Source organism: Psammomys obesus, unplaced genomic scaffold (assembly GCF_907164565.1).
Source record: "Psammomys obesus unplaced genomic scaffold, mPsaObe1.curated_primary_1811, whole genome shotgun sequence".
Lineage (NCBI taxonomy): Eukaryota > Metazoa > Chordata > Mammalia > Rodentia > Muridae > Psammomys > Psammomys obesus.
The window spans coordinates 1,321,939-1,339,453 of NW_026587215.1; the positions used below are offsets into that span (position 1 = coordinate 1,321,939).

General features: G+C 50.8%; 2 protein-coding genes across 3 annotated transcripts; one reads left to right on the plus strand and one right to left on the minus strand.

Annotated features, from left to right (window-relative positions):
• Positions 1-617: 617 nt before the first annotated feature.
• On the minus strand, positions 618-6,464 carry CUNH22orf23 (chromosome unknown C22orf23 homolog). 2 transcript variants are annotated; one of them, XM_055602946.1, is made up of 8 exons: positions 6,355-6,464; positions 6,073-6,189; positions 4,463-4,525; positions 2,349-2,531; positions 1,737-1,868; positions 1,414-1,514; positions 1,189-1,275; positions 618-681 (listed from the first exon to the last, which is right to left on the minus strand). In XM_055602946.1, exons 2-7 carry the CDS (start codon positions 6,173-6,175, stop codon positions 1,195-1,197), a joined length of 663 nt encoding a protein of 220 aa, XP_055458921.1. In that variant the 5' UTR covers positions 6,176-6,189; positions 6,355-6,464; the 3' UTR covers positions 618-681; positions 1,189-1,194. The 2 variants fall into 2 exon arrangements, with proteins under 2 accessions (XP_055458921.1, XP_055458920.1); XM_055602945.1 differs by lacking the exon at positions 618-681 and having other exon boundaries at positions 715-1,275; positions 6,355-6,463.
• A 76-nt stretch (positions 6,465-6,540) lies between these two features.
• Positions 6,541-16,414, plus strand: Polr2f (RNA polymerase II, I and III subunit F). Its single transcript, XM_055602978.1, has 5 exons — positions 6,541-6,651; positions 9,565-9,634; positions 11,136-11,266; positions 15,948-16,019; positions 16,237-16,414. The coding sequence occupies exons 1-5, from the start codon at positions 6,632-6,634 to the stop codon at positions 16,325-16,327; spliced, it is 384 nt and encodes a 127-aa protein (XP_055458953.1). The 5' UTR covers positions 6,541-6,631; the 3' UTR covers positions 16,328-16,414.
• Positions 16,415-17,515: the final 1,101 nt, after the last annotated feature.

Here is a 17,515-nt window from a genome sequence, read left to right on the forward strand (position 1 = left end):
AGAATCCAGTTCTCGTACAGACATAATTTGTAAATGCTGACATCAAATTTGAGTTTGTCTCAGTGGGCTACCCTTGTCCTAGGTTTTCCAGTGTGCTAGACCTGTGAGGTGGAGGGCATGTTCCTACTGACTGGACCCTTATCTGCTGGCTGCTTCATAGTAGACACGTTTATTTTGTGACAAGAACACAGGTCATATGTTCTATTGGCATTACAGAACTTCCAGCAGGGGCAGGAAATAGCTTCATTTGTGGGGACAGGGAAAGGACACAGTACTGGTGAAGGTCAGGCTGGTCATTGTCAGCAGCATGAAGGAAGGATACTGAGGTGCTGTCAGTCAGCTGGGGAGCAGGGCTGCTTTCCTTCACCTCCAGGCTGGGGCCTCAGAGGCACTGGAATGGAACTGTGGCACCTGCCAGGCCCCTTTCAGTGTGGATCTCTCCATTTATATTTCTTCCATAGTCTCTGTTTGGAGAGAGCCAGGAAGGTGACCTTTTGCCCTGAGTGGGCTAAGCCTCAGTAGGAGGATAAGCTTGAGTTTTCACGCCACTGTCCTGAAGGTTAGCACGTGCCACAGGCTGCTCAGGGACCTTGTTTCCCCTTTCCTCTGGAAATATACAAACAGTAGGCAGAACCCATCTGTGCCGAACAGGTTCTTGTTCTGAACAAGCAAGCATTAGCCCTGGGGAAACAAGGTGGCACAAGTCATGACTGAGTTAAATGTGTTTATTGGCTAGTTAATCACTGTGTTTAAACATTTGCCCAAGGCTACAAAAGAAGGCAAAGACATAGATCCTAAGATATAGGAAGAAAAGAATCATGTTCACTCTTAGGTTCAGAAAGGCAAAGATCAGAGCACCTGGAGGCTGGCTATGGCGGGAGGAGAGATAGCAAGGGGGAACCCTCAGGCGCATATTCAAGGTGGTGGGCCTGGGCATCTCTGTGGTGTGTCTGGGGCTTTCTTCTAGAGAAGGCTTCAACACTGTGACTGGAGGTAGCCGGGAGCGCACTGAGGCCTCCGCATCCCTGGGCAGTGTCTAAGACACTGTTGTGTCCCAGGGCAATGCCATGCCATGATCTGGCATGGCCCCTGTGGGTGGACAGGGCTGGGGATGACACTGCTTGGAAGAGTGAAGGGCTCTGGTGGTTAGGCTGGGTGGTCAGTCATGCTGGGCAGGCCAGCCCTTGCCTTGGGTTAAGTGGTGGTGGTGGTCGAGAGGGCCTTCCTAAGCTCCTCACTCCTCTTGCGGTCAATGTCTTCCATTTCCCGTCGTTTCTGCAAAGAGCCACCAGGAAGAGCCACTGTCATGGCAGGACAACGTGCTGGGAGCTTGACGCCTGAGATCTAACTGTCCTAGTGCTGGTGAGGGCCCCTCCCACTTCACTACTCTTTTCCACTTGGGCGGGCTCCTACCTGGGAGATTTCAGCCAGGATGATTCCTCGGTATTGCTTGCCCCGTCCCAGAGACTCCATGGCAGTCAAGAATTCTTTCCTGTCCTGGATTTCCTTCACCACTGCACAGAGGGGAAGGATCGTCAGTGCACAGGGCTTACAGGAGCCCAGGCAGTGCATGGTGTCTGAGAGAGAACAGTGGGGGAGGGGTTTGTATCAAGTCATCTTGCTGTCTTGTTACCCCCCCGCCTCCCCCAGGCTCACATTCTTCAAACTGGTCCAGCTGCTATCAGTTCTACACACACAAACGCACACACTCTCACACACACACACCACTGGCTCACATTCTTCAAACCGGTCCATCTCAGAAGCTGGGGCCTCTGGCTGTACCACTTTGGGAGCCTTTTTCCGTTCCTCTTTGTCCTTCCCAGTGGCAAAGATATTTTGGAGTCTTCGTTTCTCCTTCTCCAGATCTCCTGTGGGGCCCCAGAAACGGCCTTACTAAGGTGCAGAGCAGGCTGTGCACACTGCAGGGGTCTGAGCTGTGAAGAGGGGCCTGTGCAGACCCAGCACTTGCCCCAGCTGGACCTGAGCAGAACTCATCAGGCTAGCAGTTGAAAGAACCAAGGAAGAGCACCAGTGAAGAGCTAATAGCGAACCTCTGTGGTGGCCTGTGTGTAGGGAACTATGGGGGTGCAAGGGTTAGAGGCCAGGAGGAGGGCCTCCCAGATGTGGGCTCAAGTGCAGAGGAGATGGACTCAAGGGAGCAGGAGGATGAGCAGCTGACAGCCACATGTCCCTCTGGGGGTGGGAAAACTGGATTAATATGAAAAAGGTTTGTAGAGGGCTTCCTGATGGCCTTCCTCTGCAACCTGGCTGGCTTGTTACTGGCTTACTTGAACGCTGCTGTCTGTCCCAGGTGGCTATGACAGCAAAGCCCCAAGCCCGCTACTTACTGGTGGCCTGAGGCTTGAACTGCTCACGGCTGTATGCCCCATTGGCTCGACACATGCTGGCAGGCCGGAGGTGAGAGTGGGTAGCCAGGATGGGAGGCAGGTAGATGGTTGCGGCCGGCTTCCTGGAAGGAGAGCTGCTCTGGCTGGACGTCGGGTTACACTGCAGGGGCAGAGGGCTTCCTCCTGGGAACAGGAAGGGTCAAGGGGAGCACTGGCTGGCTGTCTTTTCAAGAAAGAGGGTGGCTGCCAGTTAGAAGTCAAGCAGTGAGGACAGTCTGCGTGTCCACCCCCTCAGCCTGCTCCTTTGCAAGCTGCGTTAACAGTGAGGTGGCGCTCCTTGTTCTTGATGCTTCGAAAACATCCAAGGATGTTTCTTTGGTATTTACACATACGGTTCTTAAACACTGGATCATATCATATGGTCAGTAACAGACCCTTCCCACTCACCGATTTATCATGGCCAACTTTCATAGAGACACATTTGTATGTAACTTATTTTTTATAGCTGTGTACTAGTTGTTAGAATGGTTACATTATTTATTCAGCTAGTCTAGTTCTGGACATTCAGGTTGTCTCTGGGCTTTTTGTTTTTTGTTGTTGGTTGGATTTTTACTACTTTTGACAATGCTGCAATAAACACTCTTATACACTGAGGCCTCAGCTTTCTGTTGTTTTTTTTTTTTTTAAATTGTGTGTGTGTGTTTATGTGTGTGTGTGTAGATTTGCACACATGCAATACAGCATGAATGTGGAGATTATAGGACAATTTAGGAAAATCAGTTTTCTCCAACCATGTGTGTCCCAGGGGATCGAACTGAGGTAGAAAATGCCAGGCGATGCTGGTCCATGTTTTTAATCCCAGTACTCAGAGAGGCAGAGGCAGCTGGGTCGCTGTGAGTTCAAGGCCAGCCTGGTCTACAAAGCGAGCCAAGGCTACACAGAGAAACCCTGTCTTGAAAAACCAAAAATACAAAACAAAACAAAAAGAAAAACAAGCAAACTTGGCAGCAAGCACCCTTCCTTGCTTAACCATCACTGGCCCAGTGTGCAAAAAAACAAAAAGCCCACTGCTTGACTTCTAACTGTGAGTTCGAGGCCAGCCTGGTCTACAGAGCAAGTCCAGGACAGCCAAGGCACACAGAGAAAGCCTGTTTTGGAAAACCAAAAATAAATGAGTAAATAAATGATTTGTTTTTATTTTACGTGTTTGCTTGCATATATGGATGTGCAATGTGTGTGCCTAATGCCCACAGGCAGATCTCTGAGTCTGAGGCTAGCTTAATCTACAGAGCAAGTTCCAGGCCAAGATAGATAAACCCTGTCTTGAAGATAAAAACATTTTGTTTTTGGTTATATGTGTATACATCACACACACACACACATGCCTGTGTGTCTGAACATGAGTGCAGTGTCCACTGAGGCCAGGTGGGATGGCTGTGGAGCTGGAGTTGCAGGTGACTGTGAAAGCTGAGAACCAAACTCAGGTTCTCTACAAGAACAGTACCTGCTCTTAAACCACTAAGCTGTTTTGCCAGCCTGCCTCACTCTCCACAAACCTTTGTTTTTGTTTTTTTCCAAGACAGGGTTTCTCTGTGTAGCCTTGGCTGGCCTGACTCACTCTGTAGACCAACCTGGCCTCAAACTCAGAGATCCACCTGCCCTTGTTTCCTGAGTGCTGGGATTAAAGATGTGTGTCACCACTGCTCAGTGCCCAACTCTTTTTATGAGACAAGATCTCACTGTGTAGCCCTGGCTGGCTTGGAGCTTGTTACATAAATCAGGCTGCCATTGAAGTTTTGGTGATCCTCCTGCCTGTCTCCTGATACCTCCTGGGATTAGAGGTATATACATCATCATGTCTGGCTTCATCTTTGTCCTTTGAAATAAACTCCCCTCCAGAGGAGCATTAAAATTTTGCTGGGTGGTGGTGGTGCAAGCCTTTGATCCCAGCACTTGGGAGGCAGAGGCAGGCAGATCTCTGTAAGTTCCAGGCCAGCCTGCTCTCCAGAATGAGTTCCAGGGCAGCCTAGGCTATACAAAGAATTCCTGACTTGAAAAGCCTACACAAACAAACAAACAAACAAACAAACAATCCCTAGAAAGACTGCCCTTACTTTTCATGGTGTCCATGATGTGGCGTTGCTGGAAGTTAGTCAGTTTGGACTCCTTCATCATCACTGCAAAAATAACACACTCTGTGAGGCCTCCTGAGCTGTGGCACACCCGCCCATCTCACCCCCACCTCACCACCTCTCACTCTGCAGTACTGCCTCCCCCATTCCTCACTAAGCACTCCTGCTCTTCTGTCTACTTCATTTTTCCAGAGCACATGTCACTTAAGGTTTTTTTTTTCTTTTCTTTCTTTTATTCATTTATTTATCTATCTATCTTTTTTTGTCTTGTTTTGGTTTTTTTGAGACAGGGTTTCTCCATGTAGACTTGGCTGTCCTAGATTAGCTTTGTAGACCAGGCTGGTCTGGAACTCACAGAGATCTGCCTGCCTCTGCCTCCCTGAGAGCTGGGGGATAGCAGGTGTGCACCACCCAAACAGGCTTATTTTTCAGTTTATTTGTTTGTTTATAGAAATGGGCTCACTGGGCAGCCTGGCTGTCCTGAAACATGGCATGTATGTAGGGCAAGCTTCAATTTCACAAGCGATTCACCTACTTCTTCCTCCAGAGTGCCGAGAATCGAAGGTATCAGCCACTGTATATGGATTTTTTAAAAGATTTTTTTTTGTGTGTGTGTAAATCGTGTGCATGGGTGTCTGTATACACCTATGTCTGTATGGGTGCCTGTAGAGGCCAGAAAAAGGAAATGAAGCCTGGGAAAGTAGGGTTGTAGGGATTTGAACTTGGGTCCTCCAGAACAGTAGCGAGTACTCTTCTGAGCTGTCTCTCCAGCCCTTTAAAAACAGGGTCTTAACTATATTATCCAGGCTAGCCTTTCTTGGGCTCAGGCAATCCTCCCAAGTAGCAAGCTTGCATACCATGATATCTGCCTAAGGCCCGTACACTTTTTTGGTGAGTGGGTAACATGGATGTTGGGGGCTGAACATAAGTGTTCTTGAAGAGCAGTACATGCTCCTAAGCACTGAGCAATCTCTCTCCAACCATAAAACACACACACACACACACACACACACACACACACACACACACGCACAGGCTTCATGTATTCCGTAGCATATATTCTATCGCTGAGCTACACCCCAGCTCTGTAATTTTTTCTTGTTAACTTTTCTTGTGAACCTCCCGTACTATTAGAGCAAGAATTGTCTTTTGCCATCCCCCGCCACCTCATACTCTATTCCCAGCACCTAGAACAATATCCGAATCATGTTTATTCTTCATTTGTTGAAATAATGAATGCATATATGTTCATTCACGTAGCAGAGGCCGGAGCTACAATTGTGAGCAGAACAGGCACTTTCTTTGCCTGGTGGCATTCACCATTTAGAAGGTGATAAGTAAACATTCAGAGGGGAGAGTAAACACCCATTAAGACTATATATTGTGCTAAGCCCAGCGAAGGCTTCTACTGTGATGGGGAGGAAAAGAGCTTCATTGAAAGTGCAATGTAAGAGAAGAGCTAACCACCCTGATTCTCTGTCCTTTGGCCTTTGGCCTCTGTTCCCCACCACCACCACCACCACACACATACACCCTCCACCCAACCTTTCTGAACAGCACCGCTTCTGTCGCTGGTCCTCTAAGGCACTGACCTCTGAGCAGCTCACAGGTTCCCGGCGTGTAAGAGGCTTGCTTAGGGCAGCGCCGGAACCCAGCTCCTTTGCCCATTGCGTCCACCCTCTCCTTTGAAGCCATGAGAGGGTCGGGCCCTAGGAAGGAGAGAAGCAACGACCAGCCCTCGTCTCGCGTGGCAGTCTCGACCTCTCCTCGCGACCCCCTCGGGAGTCTGAGAAGCTGGTGCCCGGCCAGTGCCCGGCTCCGGCCAGTTCAGTGACCACAGTCCCCATCGCGACGGTCCAGGGAGGAGCGCTCACCCTAAGCGGCGACCCGGGCTTGGCGGCGCCCTCCTCACGGAGATCCTCCGGGAAGCCGGAGCGTCTGCGTCCGCGCCAAGCTACCCGGTTGCCATGGTAACCAGCCTACCTGCCCTCCCCGCGCACGCGCATTAGCGTCTCGCCGGCCGCTGCTTCCCGGAAGTGGTTGCTCCCGGGTCACGGCGCAGGCGCAGACCACGCGTGGTGCTGTACGGGGGAATTGAGGCGCGCGGTTTGCCGCTCTGCTCTCCCGACCCGTCAGCGCGGCGAAGGCATCATGTCAGACAACGAGGACAAGTGAGCGCGGGCCACGGAGGGGAGGAGTTCGTGGTGCGAGCCGGGCTCTTGGAGCACAGGCTAGCCCAGCTGCTGGGTCTGTGGGGCGAAGTCTTCAGAACTTCCTACCTACCTCGCTGATCAGTTAGGCAGTGCTCAGAGACAGAAGCCCGGGTAGCCCCTGACCTCCAGGCGCTCCCTGTCCGGAAGGGAATGTTGGTGGTGTGGCTTGTGTAGTCGTAGAAGTAGGGAGGGAAAAGCAATCCAGAGAATGGCCCGGTAAGGCTGGGAGCAGGCGCGGGCTTGGACCAGGTGATGGTAGCAGAGGTGGGCGGAAGTGTGGCTGAACACTGGAAAGCACAAAGTTTAGTGTTGTTTGAGGGAAGGGCTCATTTTGAAACCCAGGCTGGCCGGGAAATCGCTGTGTAGCTAAGGCTGGCCTTGAATTCGCCACAGTCCTCTGCTTCAGCCTCCCAATACCTGGCATGAGCCACCAGACCCGTCTGGATTATGGTCATATTTTTATTTTATTTATTTGGAGGCTGAATCTCACTGTATACCAGGTGGTTTGAATTTAAGAGATCCATCTACTTTTGCGTTACAAATGATGGGGTTAAAGTGTGAATCACCAGACCTGGTGTCTCTGTCTCTCTCTGCCTCTGTTTCTGTCTCTCTCTCTCAAACACACACACAAGACAGACAGACAGAGACAGGGTCTCAGCTATTCATTATGTAGGTCAGGCTAGCCTCAAATGCATATAAATCGACCTGCCTCTTCCTCCCAAACACTGGGGTTTGCAGTTGTATGCCACCATGTCTGGCTCATATATATCGTGTGTGTGTGTGTGTGTGTGTGTGTGTGTGTGTGTATACATATATAGGATGTACATATCAGCCTGATTTGCAGAGTGAGTTCAAGGGAACATAACAAGGGCGTCTTTGGCGCTTTGGGCCTGGCTCCTGATATATTTTAAAGATAGAGCCATAAGGATTTCCTGGTGGGCTGCTGCATGTGTTAGGTCAAAAGAGAAGATAAACTGTGGAAGTCCTAATATAGCTCTATCACTCAGAACTCAGAGGCTGGCTGTGGTGGCTCACACCTGTAATCCTTGCATTTGGGATGCCAAGGCAGGAGGATTGCCGTGGACTAGATGTCTGTACTATATAGGGGGTTTCAGGCCCGCCTGAGTTACATGGTGGACAGAGTGAGACTCTGTCCCCAAAACAAGCAGCCAGAGCCGGGTGAGGTGGCGCACACCTGTAATTCCAGCCCTCGGGGAGGCAGAGACAGGCGGATCGCTGTGAGTTCGAGGCCAGCCTGTTCCATAAAGCAAGTCCAGGACAGCTGAGGCTACCCAGAGAAACCCTGTCTAGCCAAGCAGACAAATAAAACACGGGCAGAAATACAATAAAAGCAGAGATGTGTCGACCAGGGTAGTGAGTGCCAGTAGAGAAGAGATGGCTACTGAGTCACTGAGGAAGAACAGAACCCGGAAAAGGTTGAAAAGGAGCCCTCCTTCCCCCAGAGTGTGAAGCAGGAGGGAAGAGCCAAGGGTTCAAACTGTTAGAAGAAGATGACTGAGATCAGGAAGGATTTGGCAATGTAAAGATCATCAGTGAAGCTAGCAGTGGTGCTCGCCTTTAATCCCAACACTCTGGAGGCAGAGTTAGGCAGGTCTCTGTGAGTGAGTTCAAGGCCAGCCTGGTCTACAGAGTGAGTTCCAGGACTGCCAGGTCTACACAGAAAAACCCTGTCTGGGAAGAGAGAGAGAGAAAAAAAAAATTAATCAGTGAACACAAAAGGGGTGGCCTTGGTGTTTTGGGGTATGCTGAAAGTCTTACTGAGGTGAGATTATGACAGTGGGAAGAGAAGAGTTGGAGGTAGTGAGTTTGGGCAGCTCCTTCATAAATCTTGCACCGTAGGAGTCTGATGAGATGTATCAGTGTCCAGAGATGGCGACTGCACAAGCTTGACGGCCCAGGTTGATCCCTAGGGCCCGTGTTAGAAAGAGAGAGACAGAAAGGTTGTCCGGGTGGTATGTGTGGGCCTGCACGCAAACACATGTCATGCACACTCTAACAAATAAAAGTATTTTTAGAAGTCTGGTAACTAGAGGCCATTAGGACGACAATGTCACCTTGGCCTTAATTTTTTTTCCCCGCCACCATAAGGGAACATGGAATTAGGCTGCAGCAGGAGGGGAAAGATAATTTTTTTTTTTTTTTGAGGGAAATGGGTGATGGTGGTTGCGCACTGGTGCTGAGAGTTGAACTGTCCAGGGAATTCATGCGTGTCGTGTATACACTCTACTTTTGAGTTATACCTCCATCCCTGAAGTAAACGCCATTTGTTGTTTGTTATTGTTGTTGTTCTTGAGACAGAATCTCACTATGTAGCCCAGGCTGGGCTCAAACTCCTGATTTTCTTACTTCAACTTTCCAAATGCTAGGAGTACAGGAATGTACCCTCATACTTGACAGACTAATATTTTTCTCCTTGTCGTAGAGTTAAAACCGTGTCCATGACTGGAGAGGCAGCCTAGTGACTATTAGCACTTGCCGATTTTCCAGGGGGTGAAAGCTTAGTTTCCAGCACCATACAGAACAACTCTGGCTTCGGGGGATTTCACACCCTCTTCTGGCTTCTACAGGCACTCACATCTACACACACAAACACATAGGTAGAATAAACCTTATAAAAAAAAATTCCCAGACTAGAAAAGTACATGTTTATGTGCTGACATAAGTAGTTCATAGAGAGAGAAACAGTGATAAACGAACCCTAGCAAAATCTTGAGGACAGATGGACAACATTGGAGGTAAGTGATGGTAAAGGTCGATTCCCTGGCTGAGATTTGCTGGTCCCCCGTACTGTACGTCACAGATGAGACAGCAAGCCAGTGATGCACTAACCACCAGTTTCTTCTGGCTTAGTTTTGATGGCGATGACTTCGATGACGTGGAGGAGGACGAAGGACTGGATGACTTGGAAAATGCGGAGGAGGTCAGTAGGCAGCCTCAGCCCTCTGCACTGCAGCCCAGACGCCAGGCGGAGGCAGGGGTGATGGCCACCAGAAGGTTTCGCTGTTCCGTTTCCAGGGTTGTGTCGCCCACAGATGCACCCTTGACCTAGGTCTAAGAAGTGTCACCTCAGCTAGGTCTTGGGATTGTTGTATCTTATTATGTACGGGTTTTGTTGGTGTTTGCTTTTGAGACCTGTTCTCAGTAGATAGCCTGGGATTTGCTGTTTGAGCCAGGCTGGCCCGTGGCTCACAGAAACCAGCCTCCTGCCACCTGCATGCTAGGATTAGAGGCGTGTGCCCCTGTGGACGTGACTTTGGACTGTTTTATTCACTGCGGTATCCCAAACACTCATAACCCTGTTTGGCAGGTAGTGAACACTAAGCTAACAGTTACTTTTTATTTTTAAAAAAAATATATTTTGTGTGTGCATGTATGTTGTGTGTCTGTAGTGTGTACGGAGGCCAAAGGTTGCTGCCAGGTGTTGTCCTCTGTCATTATCCACCTTGCTTTCTGAGACAGAGTCTCTGCACTTGGGGCTCGCTGCTTTAGCGGGGCTGTCAGCCAGTCCCAGAAAGCCCTCTGTTGCTACCTCGTGGTTCTGTGGTGACAGGCACACACTATTGTATACCCAGATTTTTACATGGAGACCAAGGGTCCAATTTTAGGTCCTTCAGTTTGGGCAGCAAGCACTTTACCACTGAGATAAACCCTAACCCTTAATTCTTGGTTTCAGAACCACGTAAACTCTCGCCACAGGCTCTGCACCATCCTGGCGATGGCTGTTGCCTCATGTCTCTGTGGTGTTCTCCAGGTCATGGCTCTGCTATCAGAAACTCTTTGCTGTGTGTCTTGGCATTCGTGGCTGTGTGTGGCCAGATGGTTATTACTGGTGTGCATATCTGTGTGTGTGTTGCGGGGAATGGAGCCCAGGGCCTCACGTGTCTTCCACCTCTAGCCCGAGGAGATGTGTAGCAGGTCGTTGCTCAGTATGGTTATGATTCTTAGTCATCTACCCTGGCTGTTCTAGTCACTTGACCCATTGACTCGGTCGCCACATGAAAGATCAGGTGTTTGTGCCGAGCTTCCGCTTCAGGGTTGCTCATCGCTTACAGGGCCAGCCTTTCGGGCATGGCAGCTGACCCTAGAGTTCTGAGCACAGTCCTCTTTACTGCTGGCTTGGAGATTTTGGTCAGGTTGGCTGACTCTTGAAAGCCCCTGGAACAGGGACCACGATCCCTGTCTTCCAAGTTTGTAAGGGAGGCTGGAGAGATGGCTCAGAGGTTAAGAGCACTGGACTGCTCTTCCAGAGGTCCTGAGTTCAATTCCCAGAAACCACATGGAGGCTCACAACCATCTATAGTGAAGTCTGGTGCCCTCTTCTGGCATCCAGGCAGAACACTGTATATGCAATAGATAAATCATGAGTGTCATTGTTATCATCTTCCTACCTGGTTTACCCTCTTTGTCTCTTTGGTATCCAGGAGGGTCAAGAGAATGTCGAGATTCTCCCATCTGGTGAGCGACCACAAGCCAACCAGAAGCGCATCACCACTCCCTACATGACCAAGTACGAACGAGCCCGAGTGCTGGGCACCCGGGCACTCCAGATCGCGTAAGTGTTGCCCGTCTGCTGCCTTCTCCATCAGCTTGGCCACAGTGAGCCCCAGGCTGCTGATCCGCTCAGCCCCGTGTGCCAGGCGCTGTGTAGGGAGCCTGTGGCGTAACGTAAAAATTAGATGTGAAAAGTAACTGAGGAGCCAGATAAACACACAAAAAAGTGACAGTAAAAATCCTGGTCAGGCCTGGTAACACAGACACTCAGGAGACAGAAACAGGAGGATCATGGGTTCAGAGGGAGGCCCACCTGGATTATGGAGTGAATTCAAGGCTAGCAGAGCCTACCTCAAGGTAAAAAGTGAAAAGAGGTCCGGGGGTATAGCTCAGTGGTAAAGTTCTGGTTAGTGTGGTGATTACCTGAGTTCTGATAATTCGTGTCAGTGGTGAAGTGAAATGAGGGTGAATTCAGAGAAGGCTATGGCAGCTCCCCCGGGCACGTTCTACTTCTTGATGTGAGGAAGACTGGCCAGCCCGGGAAGAAAGCAGGGCCCTTCACTTGGGAAAGCCTGAGAGCTGTGGTGGCTTCTGGGGCCTAGGAAATGAGCAGCATTTTTTCCCCCTGGAAAAAACGTTTTTGGAAAAAAAATTTTGTCCTGTCTGAACAGTAGGCAGGCGGGCCCAGATCACCCAGTGATTGCTGTAACCTCAAAGGAGGCAGAGTGTTACGGAGCCCTGGCGGGAGAAAAACTGCTAGACTTCCGACATGTCAGTGTGGGAAATGATGAGTTCCGCAGGATGGACTAGGAAGGTGAGAGGAAGAGAAGCGTGGCAGACAGAGCTTCTGCCACAGGGTAGGTGGGGACACGCCGTTGTGCGCACCCCTCCCACGGGCTCACACAGTCCTGGCTGATGATGCCTGCAGTGTCTGCCTGGCTAAAGGGTTTTCCACGTGGGCGAAGTTGTCCTCAGTCATTGCACAATAGACTTTTCTCCAATATGGTTCCACTCTTGGCTCCTTTGAGTAAAGTTGGAGCCACCTTCAGGGGATATGGTCCTGTTGGCCTGTACTCTCCAATGTGGTGTTCCATGTGCCCATTTAAATTAGTTAATTAAAAAATTGTCCATGAGAATTGGTGTACTCCTTTCACCCCAGCACTCAGGAGGCTGAGGTGTGTGGATCTCTGAATTCAAGTCCGACTTGTCTATATAAGGAGTTCCAGGTCAGCCTTAGCTACACAGTGAGACACTGTCTCAAAAACCCCAAACCACCACCACAAAAACAGAACACCTACCCAAACAAACGAAGAACAAAACTCCCCATCCCCAAATACTGGGCGCATCTCAGGGGCCAGCCTGTGGCTCACAGTTAGCATAGAGATGGCACAGGTACAGGACATTTCCAGTTTGCCCAATGTTCTGGGAGCATGGCCCTGTGGCAGGGCGCCTTCCTAGTCTGTGCAAATCCAGCAGTGCTCACCACTGTGGTGAGGTGCTGACCTGCTGAGGATGCAGAGGAGACTGAAGATGTCACCCCAGCTCCCCAGGGATCTTCTGATGAGAGCTGGCCCAAAGAACAGATAGCCTGAAGTCAAGGCAGGTGTGGGTAGTGCTTCACAAAGGGTTCAGGAAGGCAGGGAGTGGCAAGGAGGCACTAGAACCAGGGGGACAGACGAAGGGCAGTGGTTTTGCACGTATCCCTGGTGCTGAAAACTGGGTGGGTGCAGCTTAGTGGCAAGCTTGCAGCACAAAGATGGCAAAGGTGCTACAAAAGGGGACCAGCATGATGGCTTCTCTGGTCCAGATGCCTGCCACCAAGCCTGACAGCTTGATACACAGGAACCAGGCTGGTGGAAGGAGAGGACTGATTGCGTCATGCCATGGCAAGCATGTGATCACACATGCACAGACCCAAATACACAAGATAGAGTGTGAGGAAGTGGTTCATAGTTTAAGGGCGATTGGTGCTCTTCTATTCTCGGGGATCCAACACCCTCTCTGGCCTCCATAGACATCCACACACACGTGGCATAGCTACCCAAAAGCATGTAAGTGAAAATAAAAATGAATCTTAACCTCATGCACAATAAAATAAATTTTTGTCTTAAAGGGCTGGAGAGGTTAAGAGGACGTACTGTTCTTGTAGGACAGCTGAGTCATAGCCACCTGCAGCTTCAGCTCCACGGCCACCCGACGCTTTTGGCCTCCACAGATACCTCCACTCCTGCACATACCACAACACAGACATACAAATGCAAAACTTTTTAAGTTTAAGAAATAAGAAGTAAAATTAGTCAAAGATTGTCAGTAGACCCTATAGGGACAGGTTCAGATTGACATGTGTCTGATGAGCCAGCGTGGAGCGCTGAGGGCGTGAGGTGTCCAGACAACCCCAGCCTAAGTGGGGAGTACAGGGCTCCAGCTTAGTCCGGGCTTCAGTGCTGTGTCCCCTGAGGGATCCCATGGCCTCTGTTCCTGCACAGCCGCTGGGTCCTGTACACCCAGCCCTGGGCCATGCCTTTGCTTAGGTGCCTTGGAGAGCTTTTGGGTGGGTTCCGTCTGGCTCGCTAGCACCACCTGGTGGCTGATGTCGCTCACATCCTCCTAACTGGGTGGATGGCATGTTTATTAAGGTCGTGGCTGCGGCAGAAGGCAGTCACTCTGAAGCCTGCACTTGCGTGTCCGTGGGGCACTGGTGAACGGAGGCCCTTCAGTTGTTCCTGTTATGTCTGGAGAGAGTGGGTACAGACAGTTCAGGGAAGTCGTCATTCACGTTCCATAGAGCTTTGCATACAGCCAGCATTTCTTTTGTCTAAACCCAGGGCATACATCCTCTACTGCTGAGCTACATCCCAAGTTTTGGGGATGTTTTGTTATTCAGACATTTAGTTTTTGCCCTTGGGGAAATTTCAGGCTTTTAGGAATAGCAGAGACGAGACGAGAACGTTTAGTCATAAACTAGTGAGTGTTGCTCTCCGGGTAGTTGGTCCCCAGAGTTACCCAGGCAGCTCTGAGGATGCTCAGACCCCTTCAAGAGAGATTCTGTCATGGTTGGAGAGACAGACCAGTGGTTAAGAGCATTCACTGTTCTTGCCAGGTTTGATTCCCGCCATGCACGTGGCAGCTCACACCCACCTGTGTGCCCCTCTAGTTCTAGGGGATCCAGTGTCCTTCAAAGGCATGGACCTACATGCAGGCAAGTCACCCATACACATTAAAAAATAATTAAAAACTTAAAAAAAGGAATCTGTCCTGATGAACTGGAGAATGTGGGCCCTGGATTTTGGCATGCTTCTTAGTAAGTCTGAATGTATTGGTATAAGCCCATCCAGGGTGATCAGAGACAGCCTGGGTTGATGTGCCCTTGTTTGGTGTTAGAGCCTCTGCTTGGGCCAAGCATTAGTTGGGGTCTGGACCTTTGTAGTGGACCATGTGTGGTCCTGGTCCACTAGACACTCATGGCCTGCTGTGGACAGTAGTGAAGTGGTTTTGATGCCAACAAATGCATATGTAAACTCAATGGGGGCCACCGAAGACAGTGATGTCCAGAGTGGGACATCTGAGTCTCTCTCAGGAGAGAGGATGATCTGGGGGAGGGAGGACGCAAAGGAGAACTGATCGTTCAAGTGTCGGAGCTTGCTTTCCATGGTTGTGGTGGAATGCCCGAGAACAGGTTCCTGGCTCAGGGCGCTCCTCACAGTTCTGGAGGTTAAAGGCTCAAGAACATGGCACCTGTACCTACGAAGCCTCAAGCTGCATTATAACATGATGGGACCAAGCAACTCTGCTGTGTGAATTTCTCCTCCTCTTATAAAGCTACTTAGGGGCTGGAGAGATGGCTCAGTGGTTAAGGGCACTGGCTGCTCTTCTAAAGGACTCGGGTTCAATTCCCAGCACCCACATGGCAGCTCACAACTGTCTGTAACTCCAGTGAATCTCACACAGACATACATGGAGTCAAAACACCAATGTCGTAAAATAAATACTTAAAAAAAAGAAAAGCCACTTAGGCCATCACGGTGGTCACACCCTTATGACTTTCCAGGGCCTCCTCCTCTTCCAGTACCATCATCTTAGTTTGTGGGACACTTAAGAACCATACCACAGGGGGAGGCATAGAAGTTTGTTAGGACTTGAAGGAAGGGGCCAGGCTGGCAGAGTGTGGCCCTTCCAGGAGTGTTGCTGGGAAGGGCTTGCGGGGTTGGATTAGGGTGGCAAGAATGAAGGGCCTCTTCAGAAGGTGCACTGCATTTAGGTGACTTCAGTGTGCTACCTGGGACACGGCACAGCACAGTGCTTAGGAACGGGGCTGGGCTCTGCCATTGTTCCTGCGTGACCTTGGCAGGTTACTCAGCTTCTTCTCTAGGAAAATGAAAACCGAACTAAGACTCCCCTTGTGTGAAGGGGCATGTGTCCAGGCAGATAGCAGTGAACAGCATGTAGGGATCCCTTCTAGTCTTTAGGGTTTTTTTTTTTTTTTTTTTTTTTTGTCATTTTCTCAGTGAGGCAGAGAATGTCTTCTTCCTTTTTACATGAAGCTGTTGGGATGGGAGAGAAATTCAGTGACATGTCCTTGGAAGTCCAATTCAAATGCAACCTGCTGGCCTTCATCTGCTCAGTGGCAGCCTCCCCCCCCCCACCTGCCTGCCCAGGTGACCCTGCTGGATGTGGATCAGGATACCAGATCCACCTTCCCTTACCTTGTCTCTCTCTGTCCAACACCTGTGTGTCCCTTGCAGGATGTGTGCCCCAGTGATGGTAGAACTGGAGGGGGAGACGGACCCTTTGCTCATCGCCATGAAGGAGCTCAAGTAAGCCCCTCAGCACAGTGGTTCCTCCTCTAGAGCCTGGCGGGCCTCCCTCAGGCCTCTCTGTCTGGGGAAGTTGCTGTTTGATCCTCAAATCTTTGGCTGGTTTGTCAGCCCCATGGGGCCGAGGGAAGGCGTTTGTGACAGGTGCTTCTATTACCTGTCCTCTGCTGCAGAGCCAGGGCACTAGCCTCTCATCCTGTGCCTTCTTCCCACACAGGGCCCGGAAGATCCCCATCATCATTCGCCGTTACCTGCCAGATGGAAGCTATGAAGACTGGGGCGTGGATGAGCTTATCATCACCGACTGAACAGAGCTAGTGGACTGTGTCTGGGCGCCATTTCTATGCCTGCTTTATACATGTAAATAATAAACATCACCCTTTTCACTCCCTGCACCCTGCGCTCTGCTGCTCTGCTGCTCTGCTGTGCCGCCACCTGCTGCTTCCTTGTTCCTGCTGTAGGAAGCGGGCACACATCGAGGGGGCCCTGTGACTGTTAGCTATCTCCAAAGCACCAGGACCCTGTGGGTCCTGCCCATCCCTCTTTCTATCTCCCCACACACCAGAGCAAAAGCTGCTGCAGGGGAGACACCTCAGCTGCCTTCTCAGACACAGATGAGTCTTTGTGCCCAGGGAGCTGGTTGCCACGGAAACCCCCAATTTCCTTTCCAGTGGGGACTGGCTGCAGGGGCTTCTCCCTTCTCAGGAGTATCACAGAGCAGGTCTCATCAAGCCAGCCATTGTTCCTAGGGACCTGCCTGGAGCTCTTATCGAAGACTCAGATCCCCTTTCAGGAGCGGTGCTTTAGCCGGAAGTGTGGGGGGTGCAGTGATCCCCCACTGTCCCCAGGCAGAGCCCTGCTGGACAAGTCAGCAACTGGAGCAAGAACCAAGCAGCTCCTCAGCCCTGTCCCACTCTGTCCCGGGCCAGGGCCACACGGTGCCCTCTATGGCCCATCTCTGGTCTGCCACCATGCATCCTCATCTGATTTGAGCTGGACTGATGTGCTCTTGGGTCCCATCTGAGCAGGAGCTCCTCTCCTGCCTCATGTGTCCCTGGGCCCTCTTGTGCATCCCAGCACCCACTCCAGGAAGTGCCTGTCACATCCTGAGGTAGACAGGCGTGTGCGGATCCCAGGTTGATGGGGCATACCTATAATCCCAGCACTGGAGGGGTGGGCAGGAGGCCTGTACAGTGAATTCAGGGCCAGCCTGGGCTACCTGAGACCTTGTCTTAAGAATTTCGTAGAAAAGAGGGTAGCTGTGGGCACCAGCATAGTTGGAAGGAAGAATGGCTTCTGAGTGGTCCAGCCTGCCCTCTGGTCCAGAGACTCTGAAGGAGCCATGGCACTCCACATGGGATTGGGTCACCCTGGTCAGGGTGGGAAGGATGAGTGGGGTGCTTGCTGCTCTGGAGAAGGGTTAATTTTGGGAGTCAGAGCCTTCGCACCCCTGCCACCCTCCTCCAAGCCTTTGGAATCCTTTAATCAAGTTGGGT